Below are 24,025 nucleotides of genomic sequence, written 5' to 3'. Positions count from 1 at the left end.
ATTTCAGGTGTAAATCAAATAAAACAAAGTGTTCTCTATGTAGGGCCTGTTTGAGCCATGTGGTTTGTCACAAGTTTGTCAAGATGCTTCACTTTGTTGACAAAGGAATTTAGATATCGGTTTTGGATCTTCAACATGAGATGCTTGCTAGAAAGAATCTGACAGTTCGATGACGGAAACATCTTTACACGTCAGAGATCCGTTACCACATTTACACATAACTGCTCTTTAAAAAAGCCACAGAGAGCCAAGAAGAGGATTTATTTTACATAATGTACAAAACCACCTGCAATGATCACAAGCGAGCTCTCCAAAGAGATCAGTCCAAGATTTGAGCAACAGGTCAACAATTTCACTTCAAAAGTTTGTATAGTTAAAATCAATGGCCCATTTCTTCAGCTAATGCTTTGTCAAACATGCCAACAATATCTAACCATTCAAAGGGATACCAAAAAACATGTCCAGCTAAGGCCTATGTTTCTTTCAACAATGGTGGTGTATGCGCTGCAAACTTTACATAAATAGAGAACAAACACCAATAGACAATGACGGACGTTGCATTGTGAGGAATGCGTGTCAGAGCCTTCCCTACTGGTCACTGGCTTTTGTAGAAAGTCAGTGGGAGGGAGCCAGGTGTTGCTGAATGAGCAAAAATAACACAAAACTCTTGCTCATGCATATACACCTTTAATGGATTCCTTTTAGCCACACACAGACAGACGAGACATATGGGCGTATGTGGGGCTGGCCATGGCAGGATACAATTTCTACAGCACTGGAAAGAAACTGAAGGCAGCTGATCAATCACAGAACCATTTGCAGGTTTAAACTTTTAGGGGCGGTTTCCCAGACAGGGATTAAGACTACACTGTAAAAATGATTCTGTGTCGTAGTAGATTTCATGAAATGAATTGAGTAAACTTTACTTAATACAATTGTGTTCTTGTTTTTTGAAACGAAATTTAAGTTAAAAATAAAAACTTAATATTATCATGTCCAACCCACTTAAACTTGTAAAAAGGATCTTTACTTAATTATTTTGTGGTGGGACTGCAAGAATTCTTTTAGTTAATTTCACTAACTGAGCAGTGAATGTAGAGTTCCCAGCATGCTTTGCATGCGAGAGCATTAGGAGAGTCATTTTTGTGAAAAAGTGCTATTTTGTGTGCTTTACAATCAAATGAAAGATTTGATAGTGTTTATTGTTCAGTTGTCTAAGATTTAGAAGAGATTCTGTTTGTATTTTTGAGCTTCGTGATTACCATCGTTCAGAAGAGTGGTGCTTGTGCTCAGGTTTTGGGAGAGCTCATGATGTGTGTTTTTTTCACTCAGTGAACAGTAATGGTGCTCATGCTAGTACTGAGACAACTCTCAGCTTACTTGTACTTCATATATGTTGTAAACTCCAATGCTCAAATGAGTATTTCTTCTTGATTTTTTTAAGTTCATCATGTGACATGTGCTTAAATAATTTATTATTTTATTTATAATTTTACTTGATTTCTCCATGGAATATTGCGTTAAAAATAATCTTTAAAGTACTTAAAAATATTTTGTGTAATATTGTTAACATAATTTATACAGTGTAGTCCTAGAATAAAATAAATGTTAGAGCTGTCCAAACTAAAAACAACTTGCACTGACATATCTTAAAATACATCAGTGCCATTGTGTTGTCTCAAAATGCACACAAGTTATGTTTTTACTAAGGCATGTTTGTACAAAACTACTTAAATGTCATAATTTAACTTGGGCCTAGTCCTGCTTTAAAATAATCCCTGTCTGGGAAACTGACCCTTAATGCTCAACTGAAGATCATAACAAGGCACTAAATGAGGTCCAGGGCTTGAAAGCAAGAACATTATGTGCTCTTGCAGGATCTCGCCGTCAAACATTTCCCTTCTCTCTGGCATCTGTTGAGCAGATAAGACAAGGTCTTGAAGAAGATCCCCAAATGAAAACATTTTCAACCTTTCTGCGCTGACCTCTGCTCTCAAATCCTGTTACTTTAACTGCTATAAACAGTTATGTGCAAAAACATCCAAACACTGAACCTTTGTCATAAGTTTAACGTGACATTGTTCAAAAAAAAAAAAAGAGTAGTGACTAATGACATCAATCTTTTTTACACAGCTAGTAAAACTTTCTCTGAGGCTTATGCTGTACTTGTGGTACAGTCAGCTCAGCTGCGGTTTAGCCTTGCGCTGCGCTCTCCCAAACCGCCGTAAACTAGTGCTCATGCATGAGGTGCTGCAGACGGGTGAGGTGCGCGCGAACGTTGAAACCCATCCGTCTAGTGCATGTTTACATAGAAAAACGGTGGGAGAGTAGCACTGCAGGATGGAAAATCACGTTGTCTATGAATGGCCGGGCCGGTCACTGTAGCTCACAAATTTAGAGAGCATGTGCGACTAAAACGGTCGCAATTTCAAGCCCAGCACTCCATCATGCCAAGTGCGTAAGGAAATTGTGTTCTCGCGAGACACATCAGATCTTGCGAGATCTCGTGTCACACCCCTACTCGTTTATTTTCCTTACTTGTCCCTACAGTGTTTATTTGGAAGTGTACCACAGCTGTAATAAATACCCAGTATGTGAAAGTGAAAGATCAAATGTTTACTTTTTACACTGCTGCGGAACAAAACAAGAGACCTTTCCAAATTATCGTTTAATCAGCACTTCTAAATGTATTGTGGCCATTCCAGTCCAGTGTCTGTTGAATTTCAACAAAATCAAACCTCAGAAGTGACAAAGTCATCCAACAGCAATGTGAAAGACTGACAACATGACAAGACACATGAAAACTGAGTAATCGAGGTTGTCACATAAAAAAAAAAAATTGTCACTATTGTTATAGTAAACTAACCAATAATGTACAAATATTACTGTTGTATTGCTTAAAAGTGAATATGAACTTGCATTCTCTGTAACATTTGAGGTCTGTAAAAATGCAGAAGCATATTTTCTGTTCTTTTGACCTGTTAACTCCAGTTTTCATTTTCTGCATCTAAACGCAAATCAAAACAATATTCATAATTGAAATTTTGTTAGTATTTTACAGAATTAAACAAAAATGATAATTTTACCTAAACACATACCTATAAATAGTAAATTCAGAAAAACTGTCTCTTAATTTTACATTGAAAAAAATATTGTGATTTGTTATTGATAAAACTTTGCTTTTACAACAGAGAATAACCAAATCATTAAGAGACACTTATGTGTTTGTTGTGCTAACCTCCTAAAAGCATACACATACAAGGCTAGCCACAGCTAGAGTTTTACTGATACACTAAGAGATGATATCAGTGATAGCTGGACACTTATTTTGTGCTGTTTTGTGAAAATGAAACTAAAACATCTCTGCTAGACTTAAAAGGGGCCAGAAAAACACTTAATGGCTGTTCACAGAGTCCATTCAGTCAATAACGGAGTTATCACAGTAAATGAAATAGTGGTGCATTATTTCCAGGGAAGAGTGAGAACACTTAACTCACACATACTTCCAAAGAGCACCTACCCATCTGTTCAAGCCTCTGTGTGGTCTCTTTGTAACTATTAAGCCCATTTAGGACTTCCAAAAAAGGAGGTGCGAAATAGGTCTATTAACTAGTCGTTTGGACCATAAGTGTTCTTCAATGACAACAAAACAAGAATTAACATTAACATACAAAACTTAACACATCTAAAACATTTGATTTGCAAGGTTTGCAGATAGTTTGTTTAATCAACATGGTTCTAATGATAAGACCATTAAATACTACTCAAATAATACCCAAAAACACACTACAACAAGGAATTTAATAAAAGCGTTTATTTTTTTAAATAAAAGTGTTTTAATGGAAACCATCAAAATCTCTGTGATGGTTTCTATAGTTTTTTTTTCAGCAGGGTAGTCATACTTCTGTTGTTATTTTCATTAGGGATGTGCACAAATGTTCGAATATTCGATCAGCAATAATTATTTGAAAATTTAAAATGTTTATTAGAATATTCTATTTTTCATGAGAATAAAAAACTGCGTCACCACAGGGTTAAGTTACTGCTACAGAAGACATTAATAGAGTTGTATTGTCTTACTTAATCTGTAATGAGTTTATAATATATAGAAAATATAAAAATAATTTGTAGGCCTATGTGTTCCTAAATCTTTGCTCACTCAGATCGCAAGCTAGTTTAAATATTTTAAGTTTACACACCGGTGGCCTGCCCGGATCGCGTGTTATGCTCGGCTCACATCACCATATTAAAATGTTTTAAAAACTGGTGAGCCACAGAATTTGTTCATTTCTTACATTAGGTATAAAATTCGTAAGGAATAATTGACGACGGGCCATTCAATTATTGGAAAGTTAATGCACACCCCGAGGTAGTAATTACACCTCGGGTGTGCATTAACTTTCCAATAATTGAACGGACCGGAGTCAATTATTCCGCTTATACCACGGTAACCACACCACAAGACATTGTTCAAATGTTTAATTTTAATGTTTGTCATGTTATCGTCTTTAAAATGCTGTTGATGGTAGGACTACTTTCTTGCACATCTCATTTCCGTTAGAGTGAACTGACTCGAAAGCTTGAGCCACGTGGTGTGTGTGAGTGAGAGAGTGAGAGATCGCGCACACACCTGCGTGTTTGTTTCGCTAGCCTAGTCTGACGTGATTGGTCAGATGGTAGTCTGCTGTGATTGGTCTACCACGAATGAGGCTCACGAGCTACAGTGTTTGGGGGAGAAGAGTGAAGTTTTCGCATGCAGTCCTAGCAAAACGTAGGCGGGGACTATATGTATTGACATAAATCCACGGTGGTTCGCGAATCGGACTAGGGACGACTCGTTTGCGTGATTCAGAGTCGACTTTTTTCCAAGCCAATAACTTTGTTATTCACCTTCGGATTTACAACTTGGCAGACTGCTTACTTTCAAACACGCCAACATTACACAGTGTCATGAATCACAAGGGGAAGAACCCAATTGCAGGCAGCGGGGATGAAGGGGTTAACAAGAGACTTTATTTAAATGATAAAACACAAAACAAGAACCCACAAGGGGGTAAAGCAATAAACACAGGTAAACAGAAACAAAGACTGACTAAACACTAGACTAACCAAACACTAGACAAAAACTAAACTGAACACTTACTAGACAGAACGGAGGAATCCACAAAAGGACACTGGCATGGGAAGGCACACGAAAGGAACAGTATACACACAGCATGGATTACAGCAAGACTAGACACAGCTCACACGGCAAACACACCACACACAATGACCGAACACAGGACAATGAAACATGAGGGCATTTTAAAGGGAAGACAAACAAAGGGTAATCAATGAGGGCAGGTGGGAAAGATTAGACACGGCAGGGAAGCAATACATGAAACGAGAGGGGCGGGGCCAATGACAAGACACGATAAAGCACATGAGATGTAAAAAACATAAAAACAACTCATGGCTTTCTCACATAAAACAAGGGATCCTGCCGTGATTGTGCTACAAGATCAAGAAAGACATGACAAGATGGGGCACAATCACGACAACACAGTGCATGAAATGTGATTTTCATGATCTCATGTTATGTACTCTTTAATGCATTTTGTTTTTCTATTTAGTTATTTTATTTATTCGATTTCAGAATATGATTTTCTTGTTTTTGAAATGCTTTGCTTATTGAAACGAAACTGCACACGTTTCCATTAACAGTAAAGTTTCACATTATAAACGTCAAATTAAGAGCAGTGTGCTATGTGCGGTGATGTCCTATAGGCTACACTATTACCTTTGTAGAGTTTAAACTTGGCGAAGTGAAATGGAACTGTAATGCGGTCAGCAGACCTGGAGCACCTTCATAGGTGTACATTTAACTGAAAGTTAATGCATACCCATAGAACGTTTGTCAACCAATCAGATTGAAGCATTCAACAGCCCCGTGGTATAACAACGTAATATTAAATTATTAACAATAATTTATTACCATAACTTGTTTGGAGCGGTTGTTCTTTGTAAATTCATATTCGTTTGTTAAAAATATATTATGTAGGCCTGATGCTAATTTCAACAACTTGAAACATATGTATACAAAATGTATATTTCACTGCAACTAATGTTAAAGGTGTCCTGAACTGGCCGTTTTTATTATTTTATACTGTTGTCTGAGGTCAACTTATGACGTTCGCGTGGTTTTTACATTCGAAAACATCAAAATCAATAAGTAATAGGCTATTTTCTACCAGGGTTTTGAGGCAGTCTCAACAAACGCTCTGTTTTAATGGCCATGCTGCATTGAAGACTTGGACGTAAATGCACACTGCTATGATTTGATAGCAGTTTGCGTATTAACTTAGTTGGAGCCTTCTGTGAATTTGGTTAGACACGTAACATTAGGTTACACATTATCAGGACATATCAAGCGATCTCTAACAAAGCAATAGTGACGCATAGTACAAATATGTTTTACTCACATAAGATTGCTGCGCCATTCCTGTCGGATCCAATATTGACTGCACAGCACTGCTTTTTAATTTTAGTCTCTCCGCAAATCCAGCGCCTTGTTCACAAAGGAATCCATGGTGAAATGAAGAAAACAAATGCTCAATGTTTCAACCACGTGAACAGGAACGTACTTAAAAATAAACTTCAACCATGCATTCCTAATATCAGAATCCGAAGGAAGCGACTGTGTTCTTCCACAACCAGGCGCTGCACAATGTTGCATGTTTGTTGCTTGTTCTCTCTAAATAAAAATAACAGTGAAAGAAGTCCGTACTTTTGCACATATGACACGGGGCTAGCCGCTATCGAGAGCCCTTCGCTAAAGTGACAGGGTTGCCAGATCTTCACAGAAAAAATAAGCAAATAAAGACAAGACAAAAACAAAACAAACCTTAAAATACGGCTGCTCGATTATGACAAAAAACAATCACGATTATTTTGGCCAATATTGAGATCCCGATTATTTAACACGATTACTCATTAACTTTTAAAACAACATAGAAAATAAATAACTAATTTTATAATAATTATAATAATTTTAATCTGTGAATTCAACTGAAAAATAAATGTAAAGAAATAGCACAGCTGAACCACTGTAAAGGAAAGGGGTGCGCTGTGGATTTATACCACAAGAAAAGAGAGGATCCTTGCAAAATGGAATGTGGCACAATAATTGCTTTACCTCGATTATTTTGTTTTTGTAATTGTTGAAGCCAAAATTGACGATTACAATTAATTTTCGATTAATTGCACAGCCCTACCTTAAAATGCTAATTGTTTATACATTTAATAAGAGCAAAAATTCTTAAAATCTGCAACAGACCATTTATTAAGACCTAGTGTCATAAACACAACACGGCACATATCAGCAGCTTAGTTTAAACTGGCGGGCAAAGCGAATCTTTAGCCGAAAAATATGTCGCTATGGTTACCAGTTTGTCAATAATCACAAATGCAGGAGTGTGTACTATGTGTGGCTAAAGTCATTCGCGAACCAGTGGGCGGGGATAGAGAAGTAGTCGTTGATATTTTTCTGTGGAGGCGGTGTTCAACCTGTCATAAATAGGTGCATTCCAGGTCCTGGCGTTCGCTGAGCCTGGTGTCAATAACAGTTGTAATTTCAGAAACAAGGGCGTTTTCAGTTCTGACACTTACAGTATGTTTGCTTGAATACGATTCCCTCTTATACAACAAAAGCTCGGGTTAAAATTGAGGTCTTAATTCATCGCCCCTTTAGTGAATTAGGCCTTAGCATAAGAATGATACCTTTTTCCATACCTAAAAGCCTGTATTTTCCTCCTAAGAAGTTAAATTAGTCGTCACCTTCAAATTACCGGACTGTTAACCGGCTGAGGAACTTTAGCCAGAGTAAAATAGGTCTAGGTTTATATGCTTGTTTTTCTTATCAAGAACATGTAAAACAAAATAAACAAGATAACCATTTAACACAGACTGTTAATATACATTGCGCTTTGTTTGTTTTGTTTTGTATGTTCTGTTTTGATTCCGCTCCGCGTAGGTTTAAATGCAGTTTTTATGTCTTTTCTGTTTTTTCTTTTTTTTTCAACGTTGCTAACCTTTCAACATTAAGAAAGCCTACATACAGCATGTAATATTAGTGCGTTATGAATATTTAAAGATAATTATAAGCTTGACGTGAAATTGTGACTAAATAAAAACGTCTTTATTAACTTAATTTAAATAAACGAATATTCGTTTTTTAAGAGCTCAAATATTAGAATATGAAATTATTGAAAAAATGTCATCATTAATTATGATAAAAGTAACACAAAAGTAACGCAAAAGTAGTGTAATTAAGGATGCAGAGATTACAGAATTTTACTATTAACCGCGCTTAAAAACGTCACAGTTAATTCATCGTAAAGGCTAAGTTACACCGTGTGTTTATGTTGCACAGAACGGAACTGTTGCAACTTGCACAAAATGAAATCAAAGTTACGGATTGACTGTATTTGACTATATGAAATTTCTGTGAGTTAGGCTAATAGTTTTATGGTATTAGAGCCTTATTTATTAAGGTTACATAGGTAGAAACAAACTAATAACTAGACAATATTATTATTTATTTATTACTTTTTTGTGGCAGGGCAAGTAATATTTTTGGCAGGGCCTGTAATACTGTAATGTAGAAATTAATGAATACATAACCATGTAACCGTGATTTATTCCTCAGACTATAATCGTACCAACAAAATCTATAATCGTTGCATCAATGAGTGTAATGCATTACAATTCAGAAACAGTAATATAACTAATTACTTTTAAATGACAGTAACTAGACATATTTAATTTATTAAGTTTTGGAAGTAACTTGCCCAACACGGTTTATTTGTGACACTTACAATATACATCCTTATTACAAGGTCTGCACATCCTTATTTTTGTGATCAGTATTGACAACTAGAGAAACACAAATATACTGGACAATATTTGGCCACTGAAATGGCCGATAATCGTGCCTGCTTAGCCAATTATCCTCAACACTTGTTTGTATTATATATAGCAAGGAGCTGAATGATCAAATACTCTTCAGCTACCGGTACCATACAAAAAAACATATAAGACACTGTTATAAACAATTATTAATAAAATCCTTTATTGTCCCGTGACATTATGGTACACTGAGTCATTTAAGCACATGCAGTGAATAAAGTGAGCTTATATGGTGGCATTTACAAAGTCATCTTTACATCATGTGAAGTGTTAAAAAAGTTATTTGCATTGGGTCTCAGTATTTTACACAAAAAACTGACTGACTTTATTACAGTGTTGGCTGAAGATCTCAAAACACTGCTTCAAAAAACTGTATCACTCCAAGTCATAATTCATATGTAATATGTATCTCTATAGACTCTACTACAGATTAGTGCAAACACAACAAATCTAGTGACGTCCAATACTAATGTATTTAACTGTGCCTATGTAAGTTGAATGAAAACATTGCATGAACTTGCAGTATGCCGTGACCTCCTCCTAACTCTTAGTTGACATGTCACTGACAGACCGGGCCTCAGAAACAAAACTCGCATTAACGATTCACTTTCAATCTTTAGACATATCCCCACAGATAGCAACATAAAAACAAGATATTCTTATGTCTATAACACGTGTGAGTTGTTTATGTAGTACACGTTCAATACCAAACCCGCATTTAGCAGCTAAAAAAACCAACTGACGTCAGCTAGTCACTACTGGACAGTGAACATATTTATTAAATGTCTTATTATAATTTATTATAAAAACGGAAACCTGTCCTGGGTGAGAAGCATAGACCCCTTGTTTTGTTTTGTTTTGTTACTGAGAGTGACAGTAACTTCAGACAGGTTTGATGTACTAGCTGGTGTAATATGACTAAGCTTGTTAGCTTTAAAACCCAAAGTAAGCCAATGTCTCTAAACCCTGTCATATAGCCGCTGTTACAAAATAAATATATTTACTCACTACTTACTGCTCGTATACCCTACACAGACTACTGAATCCAATATTGTGTATAATGCATGGCCAAATATTTATTTTGTCTTCTGACACGCAAAGGCTCGATGCTAGCAGTGATTAGCTTGCAGTGAAGACGCGGTTCATATCCAAGCCGTAAACACTGACGCAAAACAGTCGTTTCTCACACATAACACGCCTGGTTTCTTACCTTGTTTGTTCGCCTGTGCCATGTGAATAAATGCAATAAATAAAAGTCGCAGAATTCCGACACATGGTGATTTTGTTCGGGCTGGATGTGGGGAACTCTGTCTTGTGTCCTTGCTCGCCATCCTGCTACTGCTGTTTCACTCTCTGTATGAACGCGCGCGTCTTGTGCGCGTTCATATAAACAGCACCAACGAGCGGATGTGTCAAGAGTGACACACGGCGGATGTGAAAGGAACAACTGCTTCTGTTTTAACCAAGTGGATCTCAACCTTTTTGACTTCAAAGCCTTCCCATTGTCCTTGTTCACATGCAAAATCCTCCTGTCCCTCGCTGACAATTTCTGCCAAATAAAATATTCTGGAAGTAAATCATAATATTTTTCATATTCTAGAAGGACGTATATATTTTTAATGTTTTTAAATCAACCAAACATACATTTTCAGATTTAGCCTGTTTTAAGGTTAATTTCTCAATTGTTTTGCCTTATTGTAAATACATTTTAGTCTTTTAATTTTGAGGCCCCCCCTGAGAAGTTTGTTGAGGCCTCCAGTGGCCCCGGTTTCCTGGTTAAGGAACTCTGTTTTTGTGTTTTTACAACTTTTGTCTAAATTATACCACTGTTCACATTTCCAAGGCACATGATATGTGAGTTTTACATTCACTGAGAACATACAAATCAGTATTAAGATGTATTAAAGTAAGTATTTAAGATATCCGGTTAGGTATTATATAGTGCATTCAGTTATAACATGAAGGTGAACTGTATGCAACCCATCATTTTTGGTATCATGATGAGATGATAAGTCAAAGAAACTTTGTCTTTCTCAGTTCATTGTGGGTTCTATTCACAAATATTTTCAACTATACTTTATTATAAGAAATTTGGTCTGAGTGTTGTTTTTGATAAACAAGATTTACATTAAACTTTTTCCATGACTTTCATAATTTTTTACTTATGTTTTCACATTATTTTTTTAGTGCTGTGTGCTTGTTCATGCCTCAGCTATTTCTTTTTAGTACATTATTTATTGATATTTAGAGTTGTCATGTTCTACATGCTTATGTAATATCTACCATGTGGCCTTTCATGTGGTATTTTAAGATTTTTTTAATGTATTAAATTGAAATGCCCAAATCTCTTTGGGTACACCAACTAAAAAATAATTGAACACAATCGTGAATAGTCTTTCTATCTTTGTATCATGAATACAGCCAAACCCCCATCCAGATCATCATGCAAAACAGCCTCATGTACAGCACATGCAAACAAGCACACACAAGCAGGTGCACCTAATCATTCTCTTTTTTAGACAGCATTAATAGATGTGCATTAAATTGATGGTAATGGGATTAAGCAAATTCTTGTAAACAAATAAGAATTTAATAGCAGCTTTAAATAGCTTTTGTGTAGTTGTTAAATAGTCGTGTACAGCATGGTATCAGGTTATTTAGCCTGTTTGAAATCTGAAACTTGTGAGGAGTCGTATTAATGTTTTATGAATGGACAGCCATTGGTTAACCAATTGTTTTATTACATTCTCTCTTAAAGCAAAAGACTGGTTTGGTTGGGAGTAGCAATATTTTTTATAAGTATTATAAATATGTACATTGATTCATGCTGTCATTTTTATTATGCCAGATCTGGTTATAAAACCAATATAAGGTTTGCTTCCTGTATAAAATGTAAAACTGCTACATGCAAATATTGTCATCCCAGTTCCTCATCTGCAGTGAACCACACACACACACACACACACACACACACACACACACACACACACACACACACACACACACACACACACACACACACACACACACACACACACGTGCGCTTTGGTTGACTATCATTTTTAGATTTGTAAAAAATATTGTTCTGTACAATTTATTAGCTTTTTTGCCCCTGGGGACCTCAATTTTGATCCCCACGGTGAAACGAGTCCCCATGAGTTGGTGTGCATTCAGGTGTAGGTCCCCACTAACATATAAAAACCTTTAAGCAGAACAAGATGACTGATAAAAAAATAAGACATTTAAAAAGACATTTGGAATTTATCTATCAAATATTACATTTGCACCAACACACATAAGCAGACTAGTATCATTGCATCAAATTATCTTATATAATCTTTATAATCTTTATAACCATTATTTTAATTTGTATTGAACATGGTATCAAATAGACAAGAATACAAAACTTCTGCCTCCCATACATATGACTCATGTTGTCTCAATAAAACATGGCCAAATGAAGGTTGAAAAAAACACTATTAATTTATTAAACCACAAAAAAATCTATAAGTCTCTCAGCAAAAAGTAAAAAAAGTCTTTGCAATTAATTAAATACTTTGATGATTGTATTTAATGATTGTTTAATGGTTGTTTTGAAACAACTAATCGATGAAGAAAAAATATATATTTGAGCAATTTATAAGATTTGCCAAAACATTTTTTATTTCATATTCATTGAAATACTTTCAAACACAAAATACAAAATACAGTATGTTTTTGAAGATTGGCCATGCATATACAAGAACAACTTTCATGGAGTGCTGTTATGAGGTATAAATCATTAAATGTTCATTTTATTGATCAATTTACATTTAGCATTTAAAAAAATGTCAATTCTGTGACAGAGCTACACATCTAATAAAATTAATATTTTTAAAATGAAAAACAGTTTACAACTGCAAATAAATTAAACAAATAATAAAACGATGACGCTAGTGTTTGGATAAATGTATGCAATAATGCCATGCAATAATAATTAAGTGCAATATTAATGATATCTTCCAGATACTATCTATTTTTATACAACTTTTTCTGTAAATTATATTTCATTCTGCTGTATACCTTGTACTACAATAGTCTATTCTTATTTTTTTACTTGTACATATTTACATACACACATAGCTTTACTCTCTATATCTTTATCTTATGTTTATTGTATTGTATTTCTTAATTTTTTATACCCATAGGCCCTTATTTAAATCATCTGTGTACTGTATTCTATTGTGTTATGGTCTCTGTGTACTGTTGTCGCTGTTTCTGTGTACTGGATGCTCCTGTCACCAAAACAAATTCCTTGTATGTGCAAACATACTTGGCAATAAAGCTCTTTCTGATTCTGATTATGGATGCTAACCACCGTTTATCCTCCCAGCCGATTGGTGGCGCTGAACAATGAGGCAGAGTCACAGTCCACCACAATCCCCCCCAGACAAAGATGTCTGATTCGTTTCCTTTGTTGTGACAGTGAGAAACACAAATCGCGCCGTTACCATTTCATATCCACGCTTTAAGACACAAAACCAAGAAACTCTTTTCTATCAGTGTTGACCAGCCGCAAGAATGAGTGGCGGAGTGTATGGAGGAGGTAAGCGCGATTTTGGAGGGAGAATCAAATGAATGAACGCGCCACGTTTATGACCGCTCGCTAGCAATCAGACTAGCATCACATGATCATTTCTATTTTATATATTTATTTGTTGTTGCAGGTTATATGTGTTTTAGGTTATGTTTCATAACATTGCATTGCAGATCATAGCTAAGTTTATGGTTCATTTAAAAAATACAGTAAGGCGAAACGTTACGTATGTAGCGTTCTTACATTTGTCTACAGTACTGTCATCTCATATAATTAAAATCAAGTTGTGTTTTGTTCTTTTGTGTATCCTCATATGTTTCTTATTGGCTTTTTTATAAACAGATGAAGTTGGGGCTCTTGTCTTTGACATGGGCTCGTATTCAGTAAGAGCTGGATATGCTGGCGAGGATTGCCCCAAGGTGTGTACAGTAAGACAAACCCACAACTGAAGTTGATAGATATAGATTCTGATGGTGTTGTGTGTTTTCTAGGCTGATTTTCCCACTGTGATCGGCGTGACACTGGACCGGGAGGATGGCAGTGGACCGATGGAGACTGATGGAGAGAAAAAGCAGAGTGGCACCACCTACTACATTGACACCAACCAGCTTAGGGTCCCCCGAGAACAGATGGAAGTCATGTCACCTCTCAAAAATGGAATGAGTATGTTGCATTACAATAGGCTTATGTAAACCAGGCAAACAGTAAATGCATTGTATTTTAATCTGTTTACTTTTTCTCTTGTCTAAAGTTGAGGACTGGGACAGTTTTCAAGCCATTTTAGATCACACCTACAAAATGCATTTCAAATCAGAGCCTAGTCTGCATCCAGTCCTAATGTCAGAAGCCTCGGTATTTCGATTTAATTGATTTGACAGAGAATAAATCTATAACGTTAAATAAACCATATGTGAAATCACATAAGAATTTCCGAAGACGTGAAATTTTGTTTTCTCCATCTTGCAGTGGAACACACGAGCGAAGCGAGAGAAGCTGACTGAGCTGATGTTTGAGCATTACAACATTCCTGCTTTCTTCTTGTGTAAATCAGCTGTCCTGTCTGCGTATCCTTTTTTGCAGTTTTCTGGCTGGAGAAGATTTAAACCTCTGCTAAGGGAAATGTAATGTGTTTAGTATGACTTGATGGGTGGTTGATGTTTTTGCTCAGGAGAAGAATTATACTAAACCTGGGTTTAAAAAAGAAATCAATAAACTTTGTAACAAATAATGTTTTTAAGAGAAAGGGTTTTGGGAAAGGACATGAAGCGTTGAATCTTTGACTCAGCGTTTTAGGTTTGCCAATGGACGATCAACGGGTTTAGTGTTGGACAGTGGAGCGACACACACAACTGCTATTCCAGTGCATGATGGTTACGTCTTACAGCAAGGTAATCAAAAGAAAATCTTATATATATACTGTAATTATTGCCTGACATTGTGTTTATGTTTTTGTAACGTATGTTTCTTTATGATCCTTTTTCTTTAGGCATCGTAAAGTCTCCTCTTGCCGGTGACTTTATGAGTATGCAATGTAGAGAGCTGTTTCAAGAATTAGGTGTAGAAATAGTGCCTCCGTATGTGATTGCGTCAAAGGTAAGGTATATTCTATACAGTTCATCTGTGTTAGAGTCCCTTAATAAATAATTACTGACTTGATTGTTTTTTCCTGAAAGGATTCAGTTCGTGAAGGAGCTCCAGCCATTTGGAAGAAAAAAGAGAAGCTACCTCAAGTTACTCGTTCGTGGCATAACTATATGTGTAATGTAAGCAAAGAGAATTCTCAATAACTAAGTTAGAGCCTGTTCACGCCAAGAAAATAATTATAAAAATGTTACAAATTTTAAATTGAAGAGAATAGCAGTCTACACCATAACTATAACAATAAATGAAACAGAGGAATGATATCATTAAGATTGCTTTCTAAGCATTTTTTCCCAGCTGATAAAACATTGACAGCCAATCAAAATCCATTTGATTTCGAATGGGCTGTGTGTTTTAAATGCTCAGAATAAACATAACGCCATTATCCATTGATGTAGATGTGAACGAGCCTTTATTCCTACAGAGGTAGTCATGCGTAATAAATGTTGCTGCTTATTTTTTTCAGACTGTCATACAGGATTTTCAGGCTTCTGTGCTGCAAGTATCAGACTCGCCTTATGATGAACAGTAGGTCCAATCATTTTTTTTTACATTTATTGTATTACACATCAAAAGCAATATATATGAATAGGTGCGTTTACATACAATAAAACACAACTGTAAAGGAATATCAGCTGCCTGACAAGAAAACCACATTTACATGATGTACATGGTGTTTTCACACAATTTGTAGAGTAAAATAAACATGACAATCTGTTCTTTACAGAGTAGCGGCCCAGATGCCCACCGTTCACTATGAGCTGCCCAATGGATACAACTGTGATTTTGGAGCGGAAAGACTTAAGATCCCAGAGGGTCTTTTTGATCCTTCTAATGCTAAGGCAAGAAGCACTCCTTGCACTGTAAGAGTTACACTGAGGTGGCTTCTGTTTGTATTCAATCTTATTTTTTACTATGTTCTCACAGGGTCTGTCAGGGAACACCATGCTGGGAGTCGGTCATGTTGTTACCACCAGTGTTGGCATGTGTGACATAGACATTCGACCAGTAAGCGCATCACATTATTTTACATTGGTTTATGTATGTGCATTTGCATTTCTTTTGTTGTTTTTGCCAACATGAGAGAAAATGCTGTGTTTTTACAGGGTTTGTATGGCAGTGTGGTAGTTACAGGAGGTAACACTCTTATCCAAGGTTTTACAGACAGACTTAACAGAGAACTCTCCCAGAAGACACCACCAGTGAGTGCCAAGTGAATATTTTGTACATGATGTACATATAATACAACAGACTTGTAAGAGACATCTAACATTTGTTTTTCTACCTGTGCAGAGTATGCGTTTGAAATTGATAGCCAATAACACAACTGTGGAGCGTCGGTTTAGTGCTTGGATAGGAGGCTCCATCCTTGCATCACTGGTGAGCATTGTTTACCATTCATTTCAGTTTATGAAAATCTTATGATGTCATGGACTATAATGTGTAAACTGTTTTGTTAACAAAATGTGCTTTATATTTGTCACTTCTAGGGAACTTTCCAGCAAATGTGGATTTCTAAACAGGAGTATGAGGAGGGTGGGAAACAGTGTGTCGACAGAAAGTGCCCTTAACAAGTTCCTTCAATGCCTGCTTGGCTTCAGAACCTCAAGAAATGGAAGAAATATAAAAAAACAAACACCTAGTAGTGAAGCCTTCGTAGTGGACTCAGAACAAGGACACTTTTTTTTGTGCAAACAAACCATATTTTAAACAGCACCATATGGTTGCACTCTTTTGTATTTCTTCCAGAATATTTTCATATCCAATTTGGCAACACTTTTCTGACCACCTGGGTAATTTTAAAAACAGTGACAACTGTAATAGCAACTTCTGGGTACATGCAAATACCAAGGATCCCTCAAACTGTATCAGTGCGTAAGAACAGTTAGTATAGTTTTATTTTACACCACTGTTACTTCCTATAAAACAATCACAAGAAATCAAATGTTTGTTATGCTTTTAACAATTGATCGGCTCTTTTGGGAATAAAATTGTTTTTTGTTAAACTGGTGTAATTTGCGTTCTGTTATCCTGTTATCCAAATTATCCTTTGATCTAATCTTTAATACATTTAAATAGTCTGTTTATTCTGCATGGAAAACAAAATTTGGCAGCACCTAATAGGTATCAAAGTTGTTTAAGTGGCATAAGATAAAAATACACAACACATGTCTTGATTACAAGTTTTAATTTATTATTTGACTGACAAATTTTTAAATCTCTTACACTTCTGGAGAAATGAAAACAATATTGTGTTGACAGTTAAGTGCAAAAAAATGTCCTTGTCTTTCTACCGGTCTTGGTCTCATGCAACTGCAGTCTTCTTTGGGAATATTTCGGCAAGCTCTTCTTGCTGTCTCTTTTCTCTTCTTTCTTTCCTCACTTTGCTTTTCAGGTGTTTTTCAAGGCTCAATCTAAAATTGAGAACGAGTTAAAGTTAGTATAAAGAAACAATTTACTGAATGCATAACAAATTCAATAGGCAAAAGAATTTTCACAGGAAAATGTGAACTATTATGATGAATCATCAAAACAAACAAAACAACCAGTCTCAATCAATCAGACATTACAATGAAGAAGTTTTCTATTGTTCTAGAGGGCGGTGCAGCACCACCCGATCTTTTTTAATTGATGTTTATTTACCACGAGGCGATGTTTGTGAAACTATCCGACATACTGTAGCTCAACTCATACTTAGATGCTCAAAGTACTGCAACTTTCTAAAACTCCTATATTCAGCCTTTTCATACTGAGATTTTACCTTCCCACACTGTTTTCACAACACTACAGCACTCAAATCTGATAGCATGTAATTTTTCAACAATCTTACCTTGTATAAGGAGCAACATGCAATGGTTCATAGAAACGTTTTCTTTTGTATCTCGTATTCAGGTGCCAAGGGATGGGGTGTTCCCTGAATTTGTACCTGGTTAAGAAATACGCTCAATTACAATTATATCATCAAGAACACTCTGTATATTGCATGGCACTGATTTATTTCATTGGCTTACCAGATTGTTTTGCCAAAAACATTTTTTCGCCAAGCGCCTGGTCTGGCTTTCTCTTGTCCTGTCTGCAGTAAACGCAAAGAATCGGCTCGCTCTTGTACCACGGTGTCAAGGCGCTTCATTGACCTTTCAACCTATTAAAGGAATTCAGAATTAGACGCATGTTGATCTGATTGTGACGGAATGCATCAAAACATGTTTGAAGAAACAGGCTTTACAGACTATAGTATAACCACACTTCAAGCTGGGCACTACGAATTTTAATATAGTTCCAACTGATTCTTTTGTATTCTCTAAAATGTCTTCCAAGGGAATGTGCATACTGATAACACCACGTAATGCACTGTAAGTCACTTAAAAGCGTCTGCCAAATGCAGATATAGGGCATTTTCCAAATGGCTTTTATGCTTCAACAAGAAATATTAAAAATATTGTTTATTTTCAACAAACGATCGCTGTCGTTGTCAAGGTAACATTTTGTCATTCCCTTTGTGAAGGGAGTTCCAAACAAGTACACGAGAGACAGTAATGCCCTACACCCTTCGAAGGGAGTAATGCATAGGGACGCTCACTTCCGTTTGGAAAATACCCATAGAACATTTCATCGGATGTGCGCCTGACCCGGTTTAACTTCCGGTTTGTGTTTAGTTGGGGGAAACAAAAGTGCGCATGCGCAGAAACGTTTGTTTATGTTGTTAAGATGACACCATCTATTTAAATGTCTGACCTTTTTGATACGCTCTGGACTAGGCATCTGAAGACATTGTCGTTTCGCTTCTTGTTCTATAGTGAGTAACATGTTCTTTTCTTTTAAGAGAACATACCTGAGAAATACAAACAGAGCACAAGGATTACATAATAGTTATAACCTTTAGGCTATAAAATGACCATAAAACACAATTACCATAGTTTGTGTAAATCTTCATTACTTTTCGTTCTAAGCTGTTTGGCAGTCCATGGAGCACCTATAGTCAAAACAATGTGACAACACAAGGGATTATCAGTTGATGAATGTCCAAAAAGACGTAAGAAAAAACTAACATAGTGTGAACAACACTCATTGAAAACAACAAATAAAGTTTTAGTTCTGTTGATACCTGATTTTACTGTTGGTTCACCCCAGTTCTCTGGGAGGTCAAAAAACTCATCCAGTCCGTTTCGGACACAGGATGTGTGGAGCGCTCGACTATACACGGGAGCTCTGAAACATATTAAATCATACATTTGTCTAATATACAGGAAATGTTACTCATATTTAAAAAGATACAGTTTATAATTTATGAAATAAGTAGCATATTCTGTCTTGTTAAGAAACAGTATTATGATGCGTTGACATTTAGGCTTAACATAAACGTTAGCACAAAACATTACCTTTGTTGGCATGACTGAAATTTGTAAATTGTCTGAGCTGCATACTGAGGCTGTGTATATGAAGACACCGTAACAACACGTTGAAATTGTCTGCAGAAAGCAGCTGACAGGCGGCACGTTACGGCCGCGGCCATCTTGACAAACAATGTCAAGAGCAACGGAAGCGTGCAGCGCCATCTGTCGGGGAGACGAACCATCGTGCATTTCACAGTTAAAAGTTCACTTCAGGTTTATTTTTACACATTATACTTTTTGACAAGAACATATTATTGTGGAAACTTCCAAATAACATTTACAGCGCAAACAGGGAAATGCTAAATATTTTTGTATAATCAGAGTTAAACAACAGTGGTGTGTACATTAAAGGCACTAAAGGTTTTTCATGTTAGCATATTTTCTTGTTTTTGTCATCTCATTTTCTATTATATCTTTCAAAAATATTTATATTTCAAGTATTCTGAAATAGAATAGAGTGCTGCTTTGGAATTATTTCGTATATGTTTCATTTAATCTCCAAAATCGCCACGTCGAATTAGCAAAGATTAGCATTTTAGGTAAATAATATTATATTTGCTATTTTTTTGTTCTATATTTATCATTTTCAGAAGCAGGCGTATTCAATTTTTTATTTTAATCTTTGGATATTGGAACTTTTATTTTGCTCAAAGATTGATGGCGAGTGGCTTCACAGTGTTAGATCAGCCAATCAGAGGAGCCCGTGTTCCTCGCTCGCTCAATAATCATGGTGGGCATGAGCCTTCTGCGAACGGTGGCTGCTTTTACAGCCAGATTAAACCCGCTGAATCGACCTCATCTAGCAACAAATTTACTTTCCAGGACTGTTGCACGTACGGAACAAGGTGAAGTTTATATCTGTTACGCAATACACAATAATATTGCAGTTTGGGAAGATTATTCCTTGTAGTGACCTTGTCTGTCTTGCTTTACATTTATAGTGTATAACCTGGCCTGAACATAAGTTACCTCTGTAAGCAGCCTAAATAGACATCTCAGTCGCAGTGTGTAATATGTAAATATTAAGCATTACGGCTTCTGAATGGATATATAGATACCAAGAATTCATTTTTTTATTAAAATGTATTTTGACCGTGTTGATGTTGATGACATTTTAGTAAAACAATTATGGCCCTGGTCTTGTATAAAACATTTTACATCCACTGTAACTGCATACTGTATCCTGAACTTGGATTTTGGTTACAGCTATAGTCTTTGATATATCACTCTTACTTAAAATAAAAATTCTGTATTCCAGTTGCAGCTACTTCCTGTAAAAATTTAAAAAATTGTATGTTTGGAAGTTCCTTAAACAAACTCATTCTTTTGCAGTTGCTGTCCGTCATGGGAGCCATGGAAAAAGTATGTTTATCATCAAACCCACCGACTTCTATGATAGGAGATTTCTTCACCTGCTGGTAAAACATCCTATGATAATAGTGATAGAATGTGATTCTCATTTATTCATCAATGTAGACTGCTCATTCGTTTTCTATTATGCATTTTTTAATCTGCTTTTGTTCCCTCTTTCCGTTACGACAGAAATATTACATACTTCTCACTGGGATCCCTGTTGCAGCACTCGTGACCTTTGTTAATGTTTTTGTTGGTAAGTTTCAGAGGTGCCTGAATTTTTTCTTTACATGCTTCTGTACCTGCAATAATAACCTGATTATTGTTTGCTGTGCACTAAAGGAGAGGCTGAGTTGGCAGAAATACCTGAAGGCTATGAACCAGAACATTGGGAATACTACAAGGTATTGTGATACAATGTCTGTTATTCTTTAATCCAATAAAATTTCAAAATAGTATCTGTGATGTAACACTTAACATATTCTTTTTTTATTGGTTTTCTTCATTATACCTTAGCATCCCATCACTCGTTGGATTGCTCGTACGTTATATGATAGCCCAGTGAAGGACTATGAGAAAATGATGGCACTTATCCAGATGGAGGCAGAGAAGGCTGAAATGAGGTTAGTTTTAACCCACATGACTTGGCTGAATGTGTACTTCAGACATTGCATGTGATGTGATTCTAAATATTTTCTTGTAAATGCAATAGTGTAATGTTCATGTAAATGCAACCTATAGGTGACCTAATTCCTTCTCTTTAAGCAAAGTGTTATGGGGCCTAAGCTCTCAGGGTGAGATATTATCCACTAACAGCTAGCCTTGACAGCCCACCTCTGTTTTATATACCAGTAGTGCAAATTGTTTTTGTTGTAATAATAAATATGAGCTATAAAAAGGAGTTATGTAAAATTATTTTTGGATGTGTGGTTTTTGATCAATTGATTTGTGATAATTAAGTATAATTTAATGTTTGAAAGAACTGTCACGTTTTTGTCCATCAGCATATGGTTGTTAGTTTATCTTAGTTTTTATTGTGACTTAATTGCTGACTGTTCAGCATACTAAAACAGATTTAGATTTTTATGTCTCCAAGGAGGGCAAAATTATAATGTAATTTATAACTATCCGCTAGAAGATTAAAAGAAAAGAGTAAAAGCTCCGTATGGGAAAATCACCAAATCAAAAGCACTTTTAAATGTGTTTACTATTTGTAGAATTATAACTTGTTTTTATGTAGCCTAATTCTTGATGTCTTATTCATTATTCCCAATTTGCTTTGTAGACTACAACAGCTTGAAGTTCGCAGACACATGAGAGAGAAAGGAGATGGGCCCTGGTTTCAAGTTCAAACACTTGATAAGAATCTAATAGACCACAGCCCCAAGTCATCCCCTGATAACTAAGAGCATTCATGCATACCTGTCAGAATATTCAGGCATTATACAATGTATAATGTATTGTTATTAATTAAAATATCTTTGGTTTTTGTTTCTTTGACTCTGGCACCAATAAAGTAAAAGTTATAATTTACCGATTTTGTTTTTTCTTTTAATTCAAGCTCACACTACAGCACTGTGACTACCTGTGTTGCTGCGGTTTCTTGTTATCTGTCGTAGTGCATACACAACACAATGACAAGGTGCACAAACTGCAAAATCTTTGGTTAAGTGGCACTAGATGCCGACAGCAAAACATTTTTTTTTTTTACAAAAATTCAAACAAGAACTTGACCAGTCTTTCTTCATGTTTACAATTATGATTAGTTCCACTATGTCATTGAATGGAACATGTGGCAATAATATCAAACCGGTGTAAAAATATTGCAGGATCAGTGACTCCTTGAGACTGGCTCAGGTCACTTCACTGGTTTACTTGTATTTAAACATCCGGAGGTTTTGCCAGAGACGTTGGAAATCTGTATGCGACAACAAAGTCTGACCAAAGTCAAGTAGTGTTCTGGATCTTGACTGTTAAAGCATTGTGTTAGCAAAACACATACATGCATTGCAAGTCAATTTGTCCAAATGCATAAATGCAATAATGCCTTAAGTCCTAACAAAATCCTCAACCATGCTCAGGTTATTTCTATAGACCTTTGTATACCAAGAATGAGATATGCAAGAATTCCTAGAGGCACCTGTGTTATCACAAGAGCCAATATGCCAACGAATGGAAACTAACTAAAAAAAAAAGTTCACAGATTAGTAATGCAACAAATAAAGCATTTTTAAGGTTTCATAGGTTGCAAACAGTGTTGGGTAAATTACTTCTAAAAAGTAATAGGTACATTGTCAGCTTTGTATTTAAATTACTTACTAAATATAATGTCTACAGATTTGATTATTCTTTACTAAGCTACTTCTCAAAAGCTGTTTCAACCTTGACCACGTGGTCAACAGAAATTAACTTAAAATCATATCAAGATTAACTTAAATTGAACATTGCTCTTAACAAGCTGTAACCAAGGTTATTTTAGTGTACTAAAGTTCCCGTTCATTGAAATCAAATCAAATATTGACCTAAAATTGTTTGGAAAAACTTAACTCAAGGAAAAATTTAAGTTTTAAATGCAGTAAAATTAAAACTTAATATTAAACTTTATCATAGCAACATTAAAAATAAACCAATAAATTATAAAATGACAAAAGCATATACCAAAATAGCTAAAACTTAAAATAAAGCTAAAATAAAATTAACACAAAAACTAAAAATCTAAAAATAAAAGCTAATTTAAAATATTAATAAAACAAAATAAGACCAAAACCAAAGCTTACCATTATACTTTAAAATATTTAGATTTTCATAAGCATTTTAACACAATAAAGTAATTTATAACACATTTTAACATGGACTTGCCAAAAAATCGATATAAATTAAATCAAGATAAATTCATTTTTATATAGTATAAATATAATTAAATGAGTTAAAAATGAAGACTACTTATTTACTTATTATTTACTTATTTTCTTCGGTGCAAACTAAGCAATTTACAGTAATTAGTTACTTCGTAAATTCCATACCAACACATGACTGTCTATGACATAAACGTCAGATTATTTATTCCATAAACCATATCTATTTTTTTTTAAACTTTTAACCGTTTGATTTATAT

The 24,025-nt window shown here is 35.4% G+C and overlaps 4 protein-coding genes across 5 annotated transcripts in view; 2 read left to right on the top strand and 2 right to left on the bottom strand.

Moving 5' to 3' along the window:
• The window catches only part of tmem131 (transmembrane protein 131), a 40,843-nt gene extending 30,553 nt beyond the window's left edge, over positions 1–10,290 (bottom strand). For both annotated transcript variants that reach the window (XM_057338259.1, XM_057338260.1), the window contains exon 1: positions 10,157–10,290. In XM_057338259.1, the coding sequence (XP_057194242.1) occupies positions 10,157–10,277 (121 nt within the window). In that variant the 5' untranslated portion in view covers positions 10,278–10,290. The remainder of the gene's footprint in view (positions 1–10,156) is intronic.
• Positions 10,291–13,365: 3,075 nt separating this feature from the next.
• Positions 13,366–17,169, top strand: actl6a (actin-like 6A). The gene is made up of 14 exons (XM_057337862.1): positions 13,366–13,531; positions 13,865–13,941; positions 14,014–14,185; positions 14,274–14,374; positions 14,489–14,586; positions 14,816–14,910; positions 15,009–15,115; positions 15,196–15,285; positions 15,630–15,691; positions 15,891–16,005; positions 16,091–16,171; positions 16,270–16,365; positions 16,457–16,543; positions 16,654–17,169. Exons 1-14 carry the CDS (start codon positions 13,507–13,509, stop codon positions 16,732–16,734), a joined length of 1,287 nt encoding a protein of 428 aa, XP_057193845.1. The 5' UTR covers positions 13,366–13,506; the 3' UTR covers positions 16,735–17,169.
• A 71-nt stretch (positions 17,170–17,240) lies between these two features.
• On the bottom strand, positions 17,241–19,710 carry mrpl47 (mitochondrial ribosomal protein L47). Its single transcript, XM_057337863.1, has 7 exons — positions 19,543–19,710; positions 19,269–19,372; positions 19,076–19,136; positions 18,899–18,995; positions 18,175–18,305; positions 17,994–18,089; positions 17,241–17,577 (listed from the first exon to the last, which is right to left on the bottom strand). Exons 1-7 carry the CDS (start codon positions 19,674–19,676, stop codon positions 17,469–17,471), a joined length of 732 nt encoding a protein of 243 aa, XP_057193846.1. The 5' UTR covers positions 19,677–19,710; the 3' UTR covers positions 17,241–17,468.
• Positions 19,711–20,252: 542 nt separating this feature from the next.
• On the top strand, positions 20,253–22,443 carry ndufb5 (NADH:ubiquinone oxidoreductase subunit B5). Its single transcript, XM_057338319.1, has 6 exons — positions 20,253–20,402; positions 20,890–20,975; positions 21,100–21,166; positions 21,253–21,314; positions 21,427–21,533; positions 22,196–22,443. The coding sequence occupies exons 1-6, from the start codon at positions 20,285–20,287 to the stop codon at positions 22,314–22,316; spliced, it is 561 nt and encodes a 186-aa protein (XP_057194302.1). The 5' UTR covers positions 20,253–20,284; the 3' UTR covers positions 22,317–22,443.
• The last annotated feature ends 1,582 nt before the right edge of the window (positions 22,444–24,025 follow it).

The sequence above is a fragment of the Triplophysa rosa genome, linkage group LG7 (assembly GCF_024868665.1).
Source record: "Triplophysa rosa linkage group LG7, Trosa_1v2, whole genome shotgun sequence".
Lineage (NCBI taxonomy): Eukaryota > Metazoa > Chordata > Actinopteri > Cypriniformes > Nemacheilidae > Triplophysa > Triplophysa rosa.
Note: the sequence above shows the minus strand (reverse complement) of the source record. Positions and strands in the feature narration are given on the sequence as shown.